The following is a 14,883-nucleotide window of genomic DNA, read 5'->3' on the forward strand; positions in this document are numbered from 1 at the left end:
CCATACACATAGTATACCTCTGGAGACAGACGAACAGGAAGATCATAACTGGGCTTATAAGCTTCCCAGATTGTGTCTGGTTCCTCAGAACTAGGAACACTGGTCTGGTCTAGGAAGGATAACTCTTCTGTTCTTATGAATGACCCTTCTGCAACAGCTGGGCATTGACTCACTGATCTTAAAGCGAAAGTGTTTGCACACAAGGAAGCTTGTGAGTGACAGCTGAGGAGCTCGACTATTCAAGTTCATGTTTTCTATAGATTACCTTTCAAGTGTAGCCAGCACTTGTAGAACGAAGATAAATTGATTCAAAACGGTTTTCAAGAAGTAAGAGACAGCGTCCCTTGCTTTAAACAAAAAAGGCTGTGATCGATACACCGTCCATTTCTTAGGGACGGCGCATTCATCATGGTACACTCTAATAATGAACATACCCCTCTGCTCCTGAGCAGCGCTTCAAACTGAATTATGCCTTTTTAGTCTCTGCAGAAATCTAGTATTTCATGGCACACAAAAACCCCCACAACTAAGCGTATCCAGTTTTGCCGAATGCAGTGTTTATAGTTTTGAAGGTTCACGTTCTGTCAATGCTCTTTGCAATCAGGAGTGATTAAAAAGCTGCTCTCTCAATTACACAAAAGGGAATAGTTACTGGTATACTGAGCACAAGAAACATTGCAGCAGCTTTGTCAAGGGATTGCAAGGTGATCCTGAACTCTCAATATTTCAGTGAGGAACAACTGAAACGGAAATTTCTCCTTTGCCAATGCCATGCAGACACATTGAAACCAGCCATGTTGAAGTACATGGTATCCTATACACAGAAACATGTACAGGCAGCTGCAGGTGGCTCAGCCAACTGCCCAGGAGGGACTTAAATGTATCCTGGTTGTCTGTTAGAACCTTAAGGTGCCCAGACATGCAGAGGAGTATTTTTCTGCATTGGTTTCAAATCCAGAAGGGACCTGAAGCTGCAGACATCTTACAGGGGTTTTTTTTTTTTAATTGGCCATCTGTCACTATGTGCTAATTCTTAATAGCCAAGTGAACTCAGAAATACATAAACACACACACATTTGCAATTAGGGACAGGTGATTCTGTCAGTGTTGGTTTCTTTCAGTTTCTCATTTTTCTAATCTACAGTGCTTTGACATTAAAAAAAAAAAATCCCCATGAAGATTCACTCCGAATTTCTCCTACCGTACATATATTTGCATGCAATTTTCAGTAATTTGCACTTTTTGTGACTCTATTTCCACCAGCTATAATGCTGTTTAAATATTAGTTTCAGTAATGTATGCATTTATATGCACAATTTGCTCTGTTGTATGCATTCTTGCACCTATCACTTGGCCGGAGAACTGCAAAATTCAAAGAAGGGCAAACCTTGAAGAAGAGCTGTGTTTCAGAAAGTGATGCTAAGCCAAACCACAGGGGCTTGTGATCCACTTGTGCATGGGGAGGTTTCTGTGACAGCAGAGCCTTAAAACAGGCAGCCCTTCACCTACAGCCTGAAATTGTGCATTCCAGGAAAAAGCCGCCGCCACTAGGATCTGCAGAGGGTATAAACTGGCCCAGGGTCACCGAGCATTGCTTCAAAGTAAATCAGCACAGAACTTGCCCATATAGGAAGACTGCCCTGGCGATTAAACGGAATCTTACATTCCTATAGGCCCATCAAGTCTTCTGATCTTTAGACAGGCTGCCATAAATATTATTATTACGCATGTCTTTCGTGGCTTTTGGGAGGGCTTAGTAATGGAAAGGCTGTAAAAAAAATGAATAAAACCCCAAATAACAGGGGGAAAGTATAATTCTCTATTAAAGCACCACTGAACTTTATCGTGATGGTTTATTTGTGTGGACTATGTATGTATGATTAACAACCTTCCAGTTTGCTAGCTCAGCAGTAATGTCTGGAATTCCTTATGAATTGCAGATTAAACGAGGCTGGTCTAGGCAGACGAAGAAGAAGAAGAAGAGAAGAAGAGTTTGGATTTGATATTCCGCTTTTCACTACCCGAAGGAGTCTCAAAGCGGCTAACATTCTCCTTTCCCTTCCTCCCCCACAACAAACACTCTGTGAGGTGAGTGGGGCTGAGAGACTTCGAAGAAGTGTGACTAGCCCAAGGTCACCCAGCAGCTGCATGTGGAGGAGCGGGGATGCGAACCCGGTTCACCAGATTATGAGTCCACTGCTCTTAACCACTACACCACACTGGCTCTCAAGTGAAGAAGAAACCTCATGACACACCTTACTGCTTTTTATCTCAGGCTGCTAAGTGCTATGCGGCGGCATGGTCGGCACTCGGCTAAGGACAGAGATGGAGGCTAAGTGGACAGAGACTGCTTTAACAGCATCCCTATTGAGCAAACCAGCAGAGACAGCAGTGAGACATGTGAGCATAAGAACTGTCTGCTGGATCAGGTCAGTGGCCCATCCAGTACCAGCATCCTGTCCTCACAGTGACTAGGCAGATGTCTATGGGAACCCCGAAAGCAGGACCTGAGTGCAATAGCACTCTCCCCACCTGTGACTTCCGGAATCTGGCATGAAGAGGCATGCGATGGAGGTAGAACAGGCAGTAAGAGATGCAGCCCCGATGGGCAAAGTATTGCGGGGGTAGATGTGACTCAAGAGCCTTGAAGGACCGGAAGAGGGGAAGCCCAAGGAAGCGCGGATTTAAGCTTTTCCTGGAGTATGCTGGAATAAACATCTAAGTTGCCAAGTCTCGCCATCTTTCTATATCCTTCTTGGGGGGGACCACACAGGGTGGAGGTCATGCAGGCCCTACTGTAAGTGCTTATTTCATTTTGCAAGCCACCTTTGGGGGTTCTCTGCACACACAAGGAGGTTCACAATATAGTAAAATAAACGGAATGCATACAATAATCTAAAACAACAACAACAACAACAAAAACCACCCGATAATGGCAGCAGCATTAGCAACCATCTGCAAACAAGGGCTGGTTAAAATGACTAATTTCCAGAGAAGTACCCCTGCTAAGTCTCTCCTGCAGCAAGAACAATCAAGAGAGTCTTGTGGAACTTCCAAAACTAACACGTTTATTAAGGCATAAAGCTTTCATGGACTCAAGCCTGCGTTGCCAGATATACGAAGTGAAATCTTAGTTGGCAGTTATAGAAAGGAGAAAAGCTGTAAGGTGAATGGTAATGAGATGCGGACATTATAGCCAGTATTAATTAGAGCTTAATGTTAAGTAGACACACCTTTAGCCTTTCACTGTAGAAGAATGGGAATAATTGCTGAGATTAGTGTATTAACACCTGTAATGGGGCAGGGAACTGCTTGCAAAGAAAGAAGATTACTATATAAAATTCCTGAAGACAGAGCACCAGATAAGTATTCTAACAATGATTGTTGTTGTTGTTGTCGTCATATTCACCATCCTCATCATATTTAGTACCCACCCTTCACCAGAAGGGCAGGTTACAGCAATATAAAATATGGCATTTAAAACAGAACGGGTCCTAATATACAGGTTTTCATTAGCTACTGGAGTTTAATATATGAGATAGACTCATGACATGCAAAGCGAGATATGTCAAGCCTTTATTTGTTATAATTGTGATGATTATGGCATACAGCTGATGAAAACCCCAAAGTTGAAATTGTTAATTTGGGGTTATCATCAGCTGTACGCCGTAATTGTCACAATTATAACACATAAAGGCTTGACATATCTCACTTTGCATGTCATGAGTCTATCTCATATATTAGTTTCACCTTTTAAGTTGAATTACTGAAAGAAATGGACCTTTCCACGATATTCTAATTTTTCGAGTTTCACCCGTATATATATCTAAACTGTCAAAGGGCCAGAATAAAGACGGAGAAGGTGGCCGAAAATAAATGGGTTTCAAAAACCAGTTTAAAAGTTAGCACAATTGAACTGTCCCCTGAAAGTCCAGATATTGTTATAAACTCAGAAGAGTGGCCTGTGGCAGAGGTGCTCTTTCAAGAGTAAGGAGGAAAAGCAGCCCTCACTAACCCAGAATGTCAACACACGAAATGTCACTAGGAAGAGCGTATAATGAGATGAGGGAAGTTTGGCCGAACGGTATGCTTCTCTGGGGACCCACAGAGAACACTCTGCATTCGCCCCTTCTTGTTGCTAATGCACATTTACATTCTGGGGCAGAAGTAAGGGGGGGGAGTGGCATGAGGACTCGCCAGTACAGTAGCCGTTTATAATCCCATTGCTGCAGATGATAAAGCTGATAGTTATGCTGATAGTAAAAAACATGAAAACTGCTCAGCAGTGAAGCCAGATGCGCTCCCACCCCCCCGAAAGATGACTTGCCCTTGTCACCGTTATCTCTTGATTTATACGTGGGATGTGCAAAATTTCACCAAGCCCTAAAACGTTTCTTTTGTAACTCCAACCTCCTCAAAATGTGGTGCAAATACCAAACCCGTCCCTTTCTTTGCTTTGTCTGTAAGCCAATCATTGCAAACTGCATTAGCACAAGACAGTTTGGGGCAATGGCTTAAAGAAGAACACCAGATGACTGGCCAATCTTTAATTCACTTACAGACTTGTCACTTGAAATTTTATGCAGTGTGGGTTGTCAAAAGAGGCCACCTCTATGTTGTAGCCGGGAAAAAATAGTTACTGTGGGGATGTCTCCTTGAAATTATCCCCCCCCCCTCTCCAAGGGTGTTGAGGAAGATGGGTGCTGCTTTTTTATATAAAGAATCAATGCTGAAATGAGCTTATAGTCAAAAATCCATTCTTGGTTGCTCCTATCCCCAAGAACAATTCAGGGGCCAGGAGATGGGGTAGGGGGGGGGGAGTCATCTTGCTGTTGCCACTGTTAAACAACTAGAAGACAGATATCCTTTCTGATCTGCTTCAAACCAACCAGTAGATCCCTGGCTAACTTCTACCTACCCCCGGATTCTATTCTGTTTTCGTGTTCGTTAATTTCAATACACACACACTAAAAACAACACAGCAGAAGGCAAGTTTCAGAGATGTGGTACCTGGATGGGTAGCCAGCTGCGCTGATGCGGATGGTCTCCAGGACACCACAGGCTCTCAGCTGCTGGACTGCTCTCTTCGGATCAAAGCTGCAAAGAAACAAATTTATAGCACCTATGAATGTAGCAATGCAATACATCTAAAAACTCTAACAGCAGTTTTTTTTTTTTTTTTTTTTTCAGGCAGCGCAACTGTTAACAATGCCAAGCAGCGTGGTATCTCTGGGTCAACTGTATAAGTGCTTTCTTGATGGAATGAGTACAGAAATTTGCCCAGCCGGAGAAGGTTTCATACAGATAAGGCTGAGGGCCTCTCCTTTTAAGCAGGGGTTGGGTTGCCATCTGCCATGGATGCTTCAGTTGAGATTCCTGCATTGCAGGGAGTTGGACTAGAGGAAGCTCGGGGTCCCTACCAAATCTACGATTCTACGACTTCCCTAGGAGTACTTCAACATTCAGTACAATTTAAACCAGGGGTCCCCAAACTAAGGCCCGCGGGCCGGATAAGGCCCCAGGGACTTGTTTATCCGGCCCACAGCAACCCCCCCGCCCGCTCTTACCGGCACTGCGCTGTGCAGCTGGAGAGATGTGATAATAGGTGGTGATATAGAATCCTCTGGCTTTTGTGTACCTGGAATGTCCCCTGATGTACATTTGCTGCCCCACCAATTTTTGCTTCTGGCCTCCTCTAGCATAAGGAGAACACGGTCTATGAGGGAACTTTGCCCTCTGGTTGAAAAAGAAAAAAAACAGACTTCCGGCTGGCGACGCCATAGCGGGTGGTCGGGGCTGCTTCGGCTGCGAGGCGCCCGATCCATCCCGGGGGTTAGGAGCCCCGCAACCGCAAAGCGGGGCTCCGGTTGGGGTGCGGGAAGAGCGTCCCGCACCCTGGGCTCCCCGGCTGCGCCCACGGAGGCTCCGAACCCTTCCCTTGCCCCCCCTGTAAAGGGGGAGTGGGGGTGAAGGGACAACGGAGCCGGGCTTACGGGGATATGCCCCAACCGGGATGCAAATGCGGCGACAAAGCCCGCGGTGAGCGTCTTAGTTCTACCTTTGAAGAATGGAGCCAAAGGAACCCGGTGGTCGTGAGTAACTAATTTGACCAGAAATCGAGCTTTTGGAACGATCCGGGGGGAAGGAGAAAGGCAGCCTGCCTTCTTCCCTTCGAGTTAAAGAAGCTAACCAATTTGAGCAACTGCTGCTACAGGACTGCTACAATGTGCTTAAAATTGATACATGAGACTGGCAAACTTTTTTCTTGGGAAGTAAACTAGTGGAAAATATCTCCATTTAAAGTTGCGGTATCTGCGCTCCAGTTTAGGAAAATGGCGATGAACAGAGAGGCAGGAGTAGAAATTTGATACCCACTTCCTCCCCCTCTACCAGTATGCTGGGCTTCGTCCTTGAACTGGTACTGAACTCTGGACTAACGGACGAACAGAGGCTCACTGCTTTGAAGGTGGAACTGCTGTACAGGAAAGTCAAAGTCTTGTGTGGGGGTCTGAAAGAGAACCAATTGCCCACAGAGGAGGCTTTTAAAACTTTTAACACTTTGGAAGAAAGTCTTGCCAAAGAGCTGAGAGGGTGTCTGGGAAGATGGAGAGAAATGAGTGAGCTACTTCGGAGAAGAAACTCGCCTTTTGGGGGTGGCAGTCCCAAGGCGACGGTAAGATTTGTTATATCCAGTCCCCGAGGTGTGAGCTCGGGGGCCAGGGACAGAGAATTATGGTTTTTACAAGAAGAAAAGGAATGCTACAAAGAACCGGAGAAGCTGAGAGACGACGAGATGGACATCCTGGAGCTCGTGGCAAGGAGAGTTTTGGACTGTGCCTGGATCTGTGGACGCTTGGAGAGGGAAGCCACAGGGAAATTCAGTGTTGAGGCCACCAGGAGAAGAATAATGGACAGAGGGGGTGTGGGGTGAAACACTAAGTAAAATTTGAAGTAGCCTGTCATGGAATTTTGAAATCGGAGGGTGAATACTGTCAACAATCTTTCTGTTTTATTTTTTGTTTGAATATGAAAGGAGATATTTTGAGTTACTATGTTATTAGCAGCAGTTTAAAGGATAGAAGAGATAGATATGATATAAATGATTGGTGAAGATTTCAATGGAAGAAGAATTATGATGAGATATTACTACGATGATGCATTGTTAGTTAAATGTTGAATATATAATTGTGTGTAACTATATAATTGAATTTGAATTTCAGGAGAAATGGTTATAAAATAGATTAAGGATATGAACTCGAAGGAGAAAGGGCAGGGGAAGTCAATGGTCAAGATATGGAAATAGAAATTTTCTTTTTAAAGAAAAGATGCAACAAGAAAACTTGACACTGTTTGTATTTGTTTTATCAATGTATTTGTTTTGTATTTGTTTAATTGTAGGTGTGGGTGTGGGTATATGTTGTTATAAGAAAAAGGTCAATAAATTCTTATAAAAAAAAAAAAAGAAAAAGAAAAAAAACAGTTTCCTGCCCCTGACACTAAGCAGAGGTCACCTTCATTATCCCAGGACAAAGGAGGTGCGTGGGATCACTGCTTTCAACCTGAAATGAATTCTGAATTCTGGATCCTACTTGTGGAAGGCCTTTACATCCCCCTTCAATGAATAACTGATCTGAAGGCAGCCCTGTATCGGGAAGTTTTTAATGTTTGATGTTTTATTATGTTTTTATGTGTGTTGGAAGCTGCCCAAAGTGGCTGGGTGAAATGTAAATTTAAATGTGAAATATAAATAATATAAATATTGGCACGTTCACAATTTGCCAGAACTGAATTAGAAACTCCAGGATTGCTGGCCAGTTCCTTTTCTTTGGCACAAAATCTTCAGCAATTGCTATGAACATTTCATATTTGTAAATCCAGAATCAATGAGCAGTTTTGAGTATCCCTTGATGCACCATAATAGCAGAATAATGTTCGCTGCATTATAAAATCCATCAAAGCTGTCAATCCCACAGCAAGTGATCCATTATTTTATCATGAAGTCAAATGCAAAAGAGCAGACATTTAGCACATTATTCCAGCAAGCAGCTCAGCGTATGTGTGCTTGTGTGTGTGTGTGTGTGTGTGTGCATGTGCCATTTTAATAATAATAAATAACAGTAGCAATTTTGCTTTGACTGAGCACCTTTCATCATGCAAACTCCCAAAGCAATTCTTTATGTTGGCTATAACAAAGAGACCTCTCCGAAATGCTGCTGCCACAATCAAACTCTTGCCACTTTGGGAAAGAGTACAGCAGTTATTCAACAACACATTTAGCAAGAAGCGGAGAGTATCGCAAATTTCACAGGAGTAGCTATAGCAAAAGTTAAGCGAGTGAATGAATTTCAGCAGGGGCAAATGTAAGATTCTGCACTTAGGCAGGAAGAACCAGATGCACGAATATAAGATGAGGGACGCCTGGATTGCCAGCAGTGCATGCGAAAAGGACCTAGGGATCTTAGTAGACCACAAGCTTAACACAAGTCAACAGTGTGGTGCAACAGCAAGAAAAGCTAAAGGTATTCTAGGCTGCATCAACAGAAGCATAGTGTCCAGATCAAGGGAAGTAATAGTACCGCTCTATTCTGCCTTGGTCAGACCCACCTGGAGTACTATGTCCAGTTCTGGGTGCCACAATACATAGGATATTCTTTAGGGGAAGGGCAGTGGCTCAATGGTAGAGCCTCTGCTCTGAATACAGAAAGTTTTGGGTTCAAACCCCCAGCATCTCCAGGTGGGGCTGGGAACACCCCCTGTCTGAAATGCTGCAGAGCTGCTGCCAGTCAGTGCAGACAACACTGGGCTAGGTGAACTCGGCATAAGGCAGCTGTCACCCCTATGGAAGGACACATATCTAAAGGCTCATTGCAGTGAATGCTCAGCATCGGGCAGGATTACCCCATATTAGAAAAGAGGGCCTTCTCAGTAGTGGCACCCACCTTGTGCAATGCCCTCCCATCAGATGTCAAGGAGATGAGTACAGTAACTATATAACCTTTAGAAGACATCTGAAGGCGGCCCTGTATGTATAGGGAAGCCTTTTTAAGATTTAATGCTTTTATATATGTTGGAAGCTGCCCAGAGTGGCTGGGGCAACCCAGTCAGATGGGTGGGGCACAAATAACAACAACAACAACAACTGACAGTCAAACATCAACTATCTCATGGTCTGCTTAACTTCAGTCTATTGATGTTCTTGTCTTGTCAAGCAGCAGTACTCACCTGAAAGGAAGCTTCTCATCATTTGGCTTGATGCAGCGTACATAATGGGGAGTGGTGGCGTTCAGGGTCTCCATAAGCAAATGTAAGGAGTTACGGAACTGGAAGAAACAATTAAAAAGACAATCCATTCCTGAAATTAGATGACATAATGTGGGATGCAACATCACTTTATTTTTCTACACCTGATTACACTTAACGAGCGACTGCTAAATCTGCGAGATGATTCAGCCCTAAAGCGTAACATCTCTACCTGTGATGCCTTGTCCACTTTTCTTGACACTGCAGTCAAGTGAGGAACATGAACATGGAAACAGGTGTAAAGAGGGGGGGGAATGAATAGTTTGCCCCATCCTGGTCACTGCCTCGTGGCTACAGCATGTGTGAATGACGCAGTGTCACGGACACAAATTGCTTGCTTCACAACTCCTCAAATGCAATCCTTTTTCAGCAGAGACTGTTCAGGGATTTAGGGGTGTGTGTGTGTGTGTGTGTGAGAGAGAGAGAGAGAGAGAGAGAGAGAGAGAGAGAGCGAAAGAGAGAGAGAGAGAATTGGCCTTTTAATATCACAAAACAGCAAGGGAGCAATGGACCCAAAGGACATCAGATTCTATGCTCCTGCCTCTAGCCAGGATCCTGCCCAAATTGCTCTGGCTATTTTAATAGGAAAACAGTGCATATGACATTTTAAATAAATACAACAGGGTGCAATTCAACATCATGCTGAAGCGTTCGTTCTGTCAAGAGCAAGCATTTCTGTTTGCCAGACTGAACCATCTCTCCCTGGAGAGGGAGCAGGGGGAAAGAGAGGGCAGAAAATCCCACGGCACTAGCGGTACAAATTGCAATGGTTTCTGCTAGCACAACAACATCTTTGGATCTGGCCCAGATATTGCAAAACCCACCTGGCAAGGATACCACACGCAAGAGTGGAAGACAGAATCTGGGGCTCCCTGAACCACAGACGGCTGTTAAGTTAAATAACTGCGAGGACCGATAGCTATTGTGGCCCGAGAGAAGCCTTCTTTTTGAACTTAAATTGAATTAGTTAATATTTATTACACGTATGAATCACTTCCAACGAAGTATCTGGAAGCAAAATATCATGGTCAACATATGGAAGAAATCTGACCCTTAGAATGGTCACTGAAGTGGTTTTGTGCCCTAATAAAATCTCCTGCCCCCAGATCTAAGCAGAAGGCAAATGAAATGCCAACCACCCCGAATACTAAGGCGGTGGCAGGTGGAGGGGAATACCTAGAATCAATTTATTTATTTTAGTATATTTGGGGGAAATGGTGTATATTTGAAAACGTGGGCAGCATTAAGATAAATTCAACAGTGCAAATAAGATTTGATGGATGGAATAATGGAATACTCAATGGTTTAGTTTACATAAAATATGCAGGGATTTATGTTATGGAAAATGAACCATGGAAAGAGAAGAAGGGAAGTCATTGAAATTTTAAGGTTGTTTAAATGAATATTCTAAAATGTAAAACATAAAATTTAATAAAAATTATGGGGGGGTGATACCTAAAATTTGCAGCAGAACTTAAGTAAATAAATGCATCCAAGCAGTAGTGTTCAATGTTGAATATTCACTTAGTCTTACGTTTTTGGTGTGACAAAGCGTACAAATAAAAGGTAAAAAGGTAAAGTACCTCTGGACGGTTAAGTCCAGACAAAGGGACTCATCTTGCTTTCAGGACGAGGGAGCCGGCGTTTGTCCGCAGACAGCTTTCTGGGTCATGTGGCCAGCATGACTAAACCGCTTCTGGTGCAATGGGACGGCGTGACATAAGCCAGAGCGCACAGGAACACTGTTTACCTTCCTGCCATAGCGGTACCTATTTATCTACTTGCACTGGTGTGCTTTCGAACTGCTAGGCTGGCAGGAGCTGGGACAGAGCAACGGGAGCTCACCATCGTCGCGGGGATTCAAACCGCCGACCTTCTGATCAGCAAGCCCAAGAGGCTCAGTGGTTTAGACCACAGCGCTACTTGCGTCCCTATAAAGAGTACGAATGCTGCAACGGGAACGCAGAAGTTCCCCTGAGTGTGTGTGAGAACGATTTCCTACCTGATGCCCGACTGTTTTCTTGTGCTCTTTATTAGCTGCTTTCACAGTTGGACGGGCAGAGCGGATATTGATTTTCGAGGAAGCTCCTTTTCCAGACGCAGCACCTGGCGCGGGGTCTTTCCCATCATGAAACAAGTCGGCTACCATCGGGTACTGCAAAGAAGGAAGAAAGGCTTGGACTGTTTAGTGCTCTTGCTACGGAGGTCAGGAAAACAGGCTTGGTTCCTCCTGGTCAGCTCAGAGCCTTCGCTGAAAGGCAAGGTTTTAAACAGTGCTATGCTAAATGCAGCCATATCAAATGCAATTAAATAGTTTTCTGTATCTCTTAGAGCCAAAGGAGATCTGATGTTAAGCAGGTTGCTATTTTTAAAAAATTGTTGCTAGCTGGTGTGGTGGTGCGATTGCTTTGAGACCACATTATATAAGGGGGGGGGGCATTTTTAGGAATGCAAGAAGCTGCCTCATGCCAAGCCAGACCACCTGTATTAGCTCAGTATTGTCTGCCCCGTGGTTGTCAAATATTTCCCCCCTCCACAGACCCCTGGAAAATTGCTGAGGGTTTTTTTGCAGACGACTTAATGATTTTTCTGCCGGTTGTAATTGCTCAGTGCTAGGTGCTGCATGATTTTTACACACATTGCTGCAGACCACCTGATGGGAACCACACACACCCCAATCTACACAGTTTCAGGTAGAAGTTTTTTTCTCAGTCCTAGAGATGCCAAGGATTCAACCCAAGACCTTCAGCAACCAGATGCTCCACCATGCTGAGGTTTAGAAAACCACAGCAACAATTTACTGAGGGAATTAGATCACAGAATCAAAATGTCGGAAGGGACTGTGAGGATCATCTAGTCCTACTCCCCGCAACACAGGGGGACTGCCTGCTGAGGGCCTGAAGGGTCCTGCCCTTGCCTCTTTCCACCTGGCCTGGGGAGGGGCCTGACAGGCTCTTAAGGACTGCAACAATCTGTGTTGTTTTAAATGAGACCATCTTGGCTGTGAGCCCAGGAAGACCTGCACCCTGCCTTGCTGGCCCTTTCCCATCTGGCCTGGGAGAGTGGAGTGCGGACTGACTCCAGCTACAAAAGCTGAGGCTGTTGAACAGATTCTTGGGCTGGGGTATTGTTTACGGGGGGTTGAGAGAGCTGTTGTTGTTATTGATATTATTGTTGTATCTTTAGTTTAAGATCTTATGGTTTACATGGAAATTGTTTCCGTTTGGTTGTGTACTTTTTGATGTTTTATTTATTGTTTACGACTCATGTTATGTTTGTAATGATGTAAATCATGTCACGTTGTAAGCCGCCTTGAGCACAGCTTCAACTATGGAAAGGCGGCTGTCAGGTTCTTCCCAAGTGTTGCTCATGAGTAACGACAGAGCCTTCAGTATCTAAGACTATTGATTGTGCATTACTATTTACAGTGTAGCGCTCGTTCAAAACATGACCGCTCAGCCACTTGCAGAATCCGGAAGTGCCCCTCTCCTGTTTGCCGCCCAACACCAAAGTCTCGGCACCCTAAAACGACGTCTGCGGTGCCCCCTGACCCCCTGATGCTGTCCTGGTACCGGAAGCGGCAGTTCTTCCCCAGATCCTCTCTGGCTGGCGGTGCTGGGTCTTTGCCCAGAGTCTCCAAGCCTTCGCAGCTCCCCCTCCCTTGGAGAGAGCTCAGACGAAAGGCTAGAAGAGGAGGAAGAGTCTGTCGACAGAAGCAGCTGGGATTCCCTGTAACGTAGAGAGCCCTCCCTCTCACAAAGAGCTGCTCTCCCAGTCCTCCTCTCGAGCAGGACCTCCAACCAGCCCCTCCCCTCGAGTAGTCCTCTTGTCCCTCTCTTCCTCGATAGGAGGACCTCTCTCCCCTTGCTCCTCCCAAGGAAAATGCTTGCCCCGGCTCTCCCTCTCCTCGCGAGGAGCCGGGCAATCCCTGACAGCGGCATACAAATAAAATGATGATGATGATGATGAGCTTTGGCCCTATGTGGGGCTCAAACCCATGGCCCTGAGTTTAAGAGTCTCGTGCTCTAGCAACTGAGAATGAGCATGTTTAGCCTGGAAAAAAGGACAGTGAGAAGAGATATGAGAGCTATTTTCAAGTATCTAAAGGGCTGCCACATGGAAGATGTTACTCCAACTCTGTTTTCTCCTACTCTGGAGGGTAGGAATCAAACCTATCGCTTCAAGTGGCAAGAAAGGAGATTCTGGCTAAACAGGAAGAACATTTTGACAGTAGAACGGATTCCCTCTGGAGGTGGTGGGCTCTCCTTCCTTGGAGATTTTTATAAGCAGAGGTTTTAAGCAGAGGTCCCTTTTACACAGAGGTTGAATCACACCTGTCTGGGATTCTTTAGTTGAGATTCCCGAATTGCAGGAGGTTGGATTAGATGACTGTAAAGATCCCTTCCAACTCTACAGTTCTAAGATTCTAGGAGGTATTTTCTCTCTCTCTCTCTTTTAGGTATGCACAATTATAAGATAGTTTTGAGATAAAGTTACTGAAGGGTTCTGGCTGTCATGGAAACACTTGAAAAACTTTTCACGGGCTAAACACTTTGAAGATAATTTAGAAGAACTTACTTTCAGCAAGCACAGCCCAGACCAACCTCCCCTCTCCCAAATCCTCTACCTCGCAGCACTTCTGTCACAAAAGAAACCGCCATTAGTTCCATTTCAGAACACTGACCCACGATGCATGTCTGAACTACAAGGAAATTCAAAAGCAGAATCTCCCTTGCATTGCCTTTATTAAGATGGGACTGCAATTTTCCATCAGTTCCTCTTGGAGATTAATTAGCCTAACCTTGTTTGCATATCTGCCAAAATCCAACTGAGAGAAGGATCTGTTTGCATGGTATTATCATCATGTGGCCTGACGCAGGACTCGGGGCTTGTTTTATGCTTGCTGGGCTTTATTTTAATCACAGCCGCCCACAGAATCCTTTTGTCTGCCTATCTCCTGCCTCCAGCAAGCTTCTCTTGGGATAACACCTTCAGATAAGCTGGGGAGGTCTAGCGATAGCACATGGCCACTATCTCTCAGCCTAACCTACCTGACAGAGCCATTGTGAGGGAGCCCTGAGTTCTAGCTTCTCACCTCGTGCAAGAGTAACAGAGCAAATAGATAAAACAGCACATGGTTAAGAATAGAAAGCCCACAGTTCAAACTATGGAATTTGCTACTACCACAATATGTACTATGAATTGATGGAGGATGTCACTGGTAACGATGGATATATTACTGGCAACATCAGAGGCAGTATACTGGGGAATAACATTGGGTAGTGGTAACTGCCCTCCTTGTAGGTTTCCTAGGAGCATGCGCTTGGCCACTGTGGAATCAGAAAGCTGGACTAGATGGAGCTTCCTGTCATCCTGTTATCTGAGTGATAGCTGAGTTAGTAGAGCATGAGACTCTTGATCTAAGGGCCGTCGGTTCGAACCCCACGTTCGGCGAAAAGATTCCTGCATTGCAGGGGGTTGGACTAGATGACCCTGGTGGTCCCTTCCAACTGTACAATTCTACGATTCTATGTTCTTAAAGAATTTATGCTGCTATTCAGGGACTCTTCTGACATTTCAGTT

The 14,883-nt window shown here is 44.8% G+C and overlaps 1 protein-coding gene across 1 annotated transcript in view; it reads right to left on the bottom strand.

The window, feature by feature from the left end:
* Positions 1-14,883, bottom strand: part of MYO5B (myosin VB) — a 253,344-nt gene that overhangs the window by 75,695 nt on the left and 162,766 nt on the right. The window contains exons 15-17 of the mRNA XM_033164355.1: positions 11,303-11,455; positions 9,223-9,320; positions 5,011-5,097 (exon numbers count right to left, since the gene is read on the bottom strand). Of these exons, the coding sequence (XP_033020246.1) occupies positions 5,011-5,097; positions 9,223-9,320; positions 11,303-11,455 (338 nt within the window). The remainder of the gene's footprint in view (positions 1-5,010; positions 5,098-9,222; positions 9,321-11,302; positions 11,456-14,883) is intronic.

Source organism: Lacerta agilis, chromosome 11, assembly GCF_009819535.1.
Source record: "Lacerta agilis isolate rLacAgi1 chromosome 11, rLacAgi1.pri, whole genome shotgun sequence".
NCBI lineage: Eukaryota > Metazoa > Chordata > Lepidosauria > Squamata > Lacertidae > Lacerta > Lacerta agilis.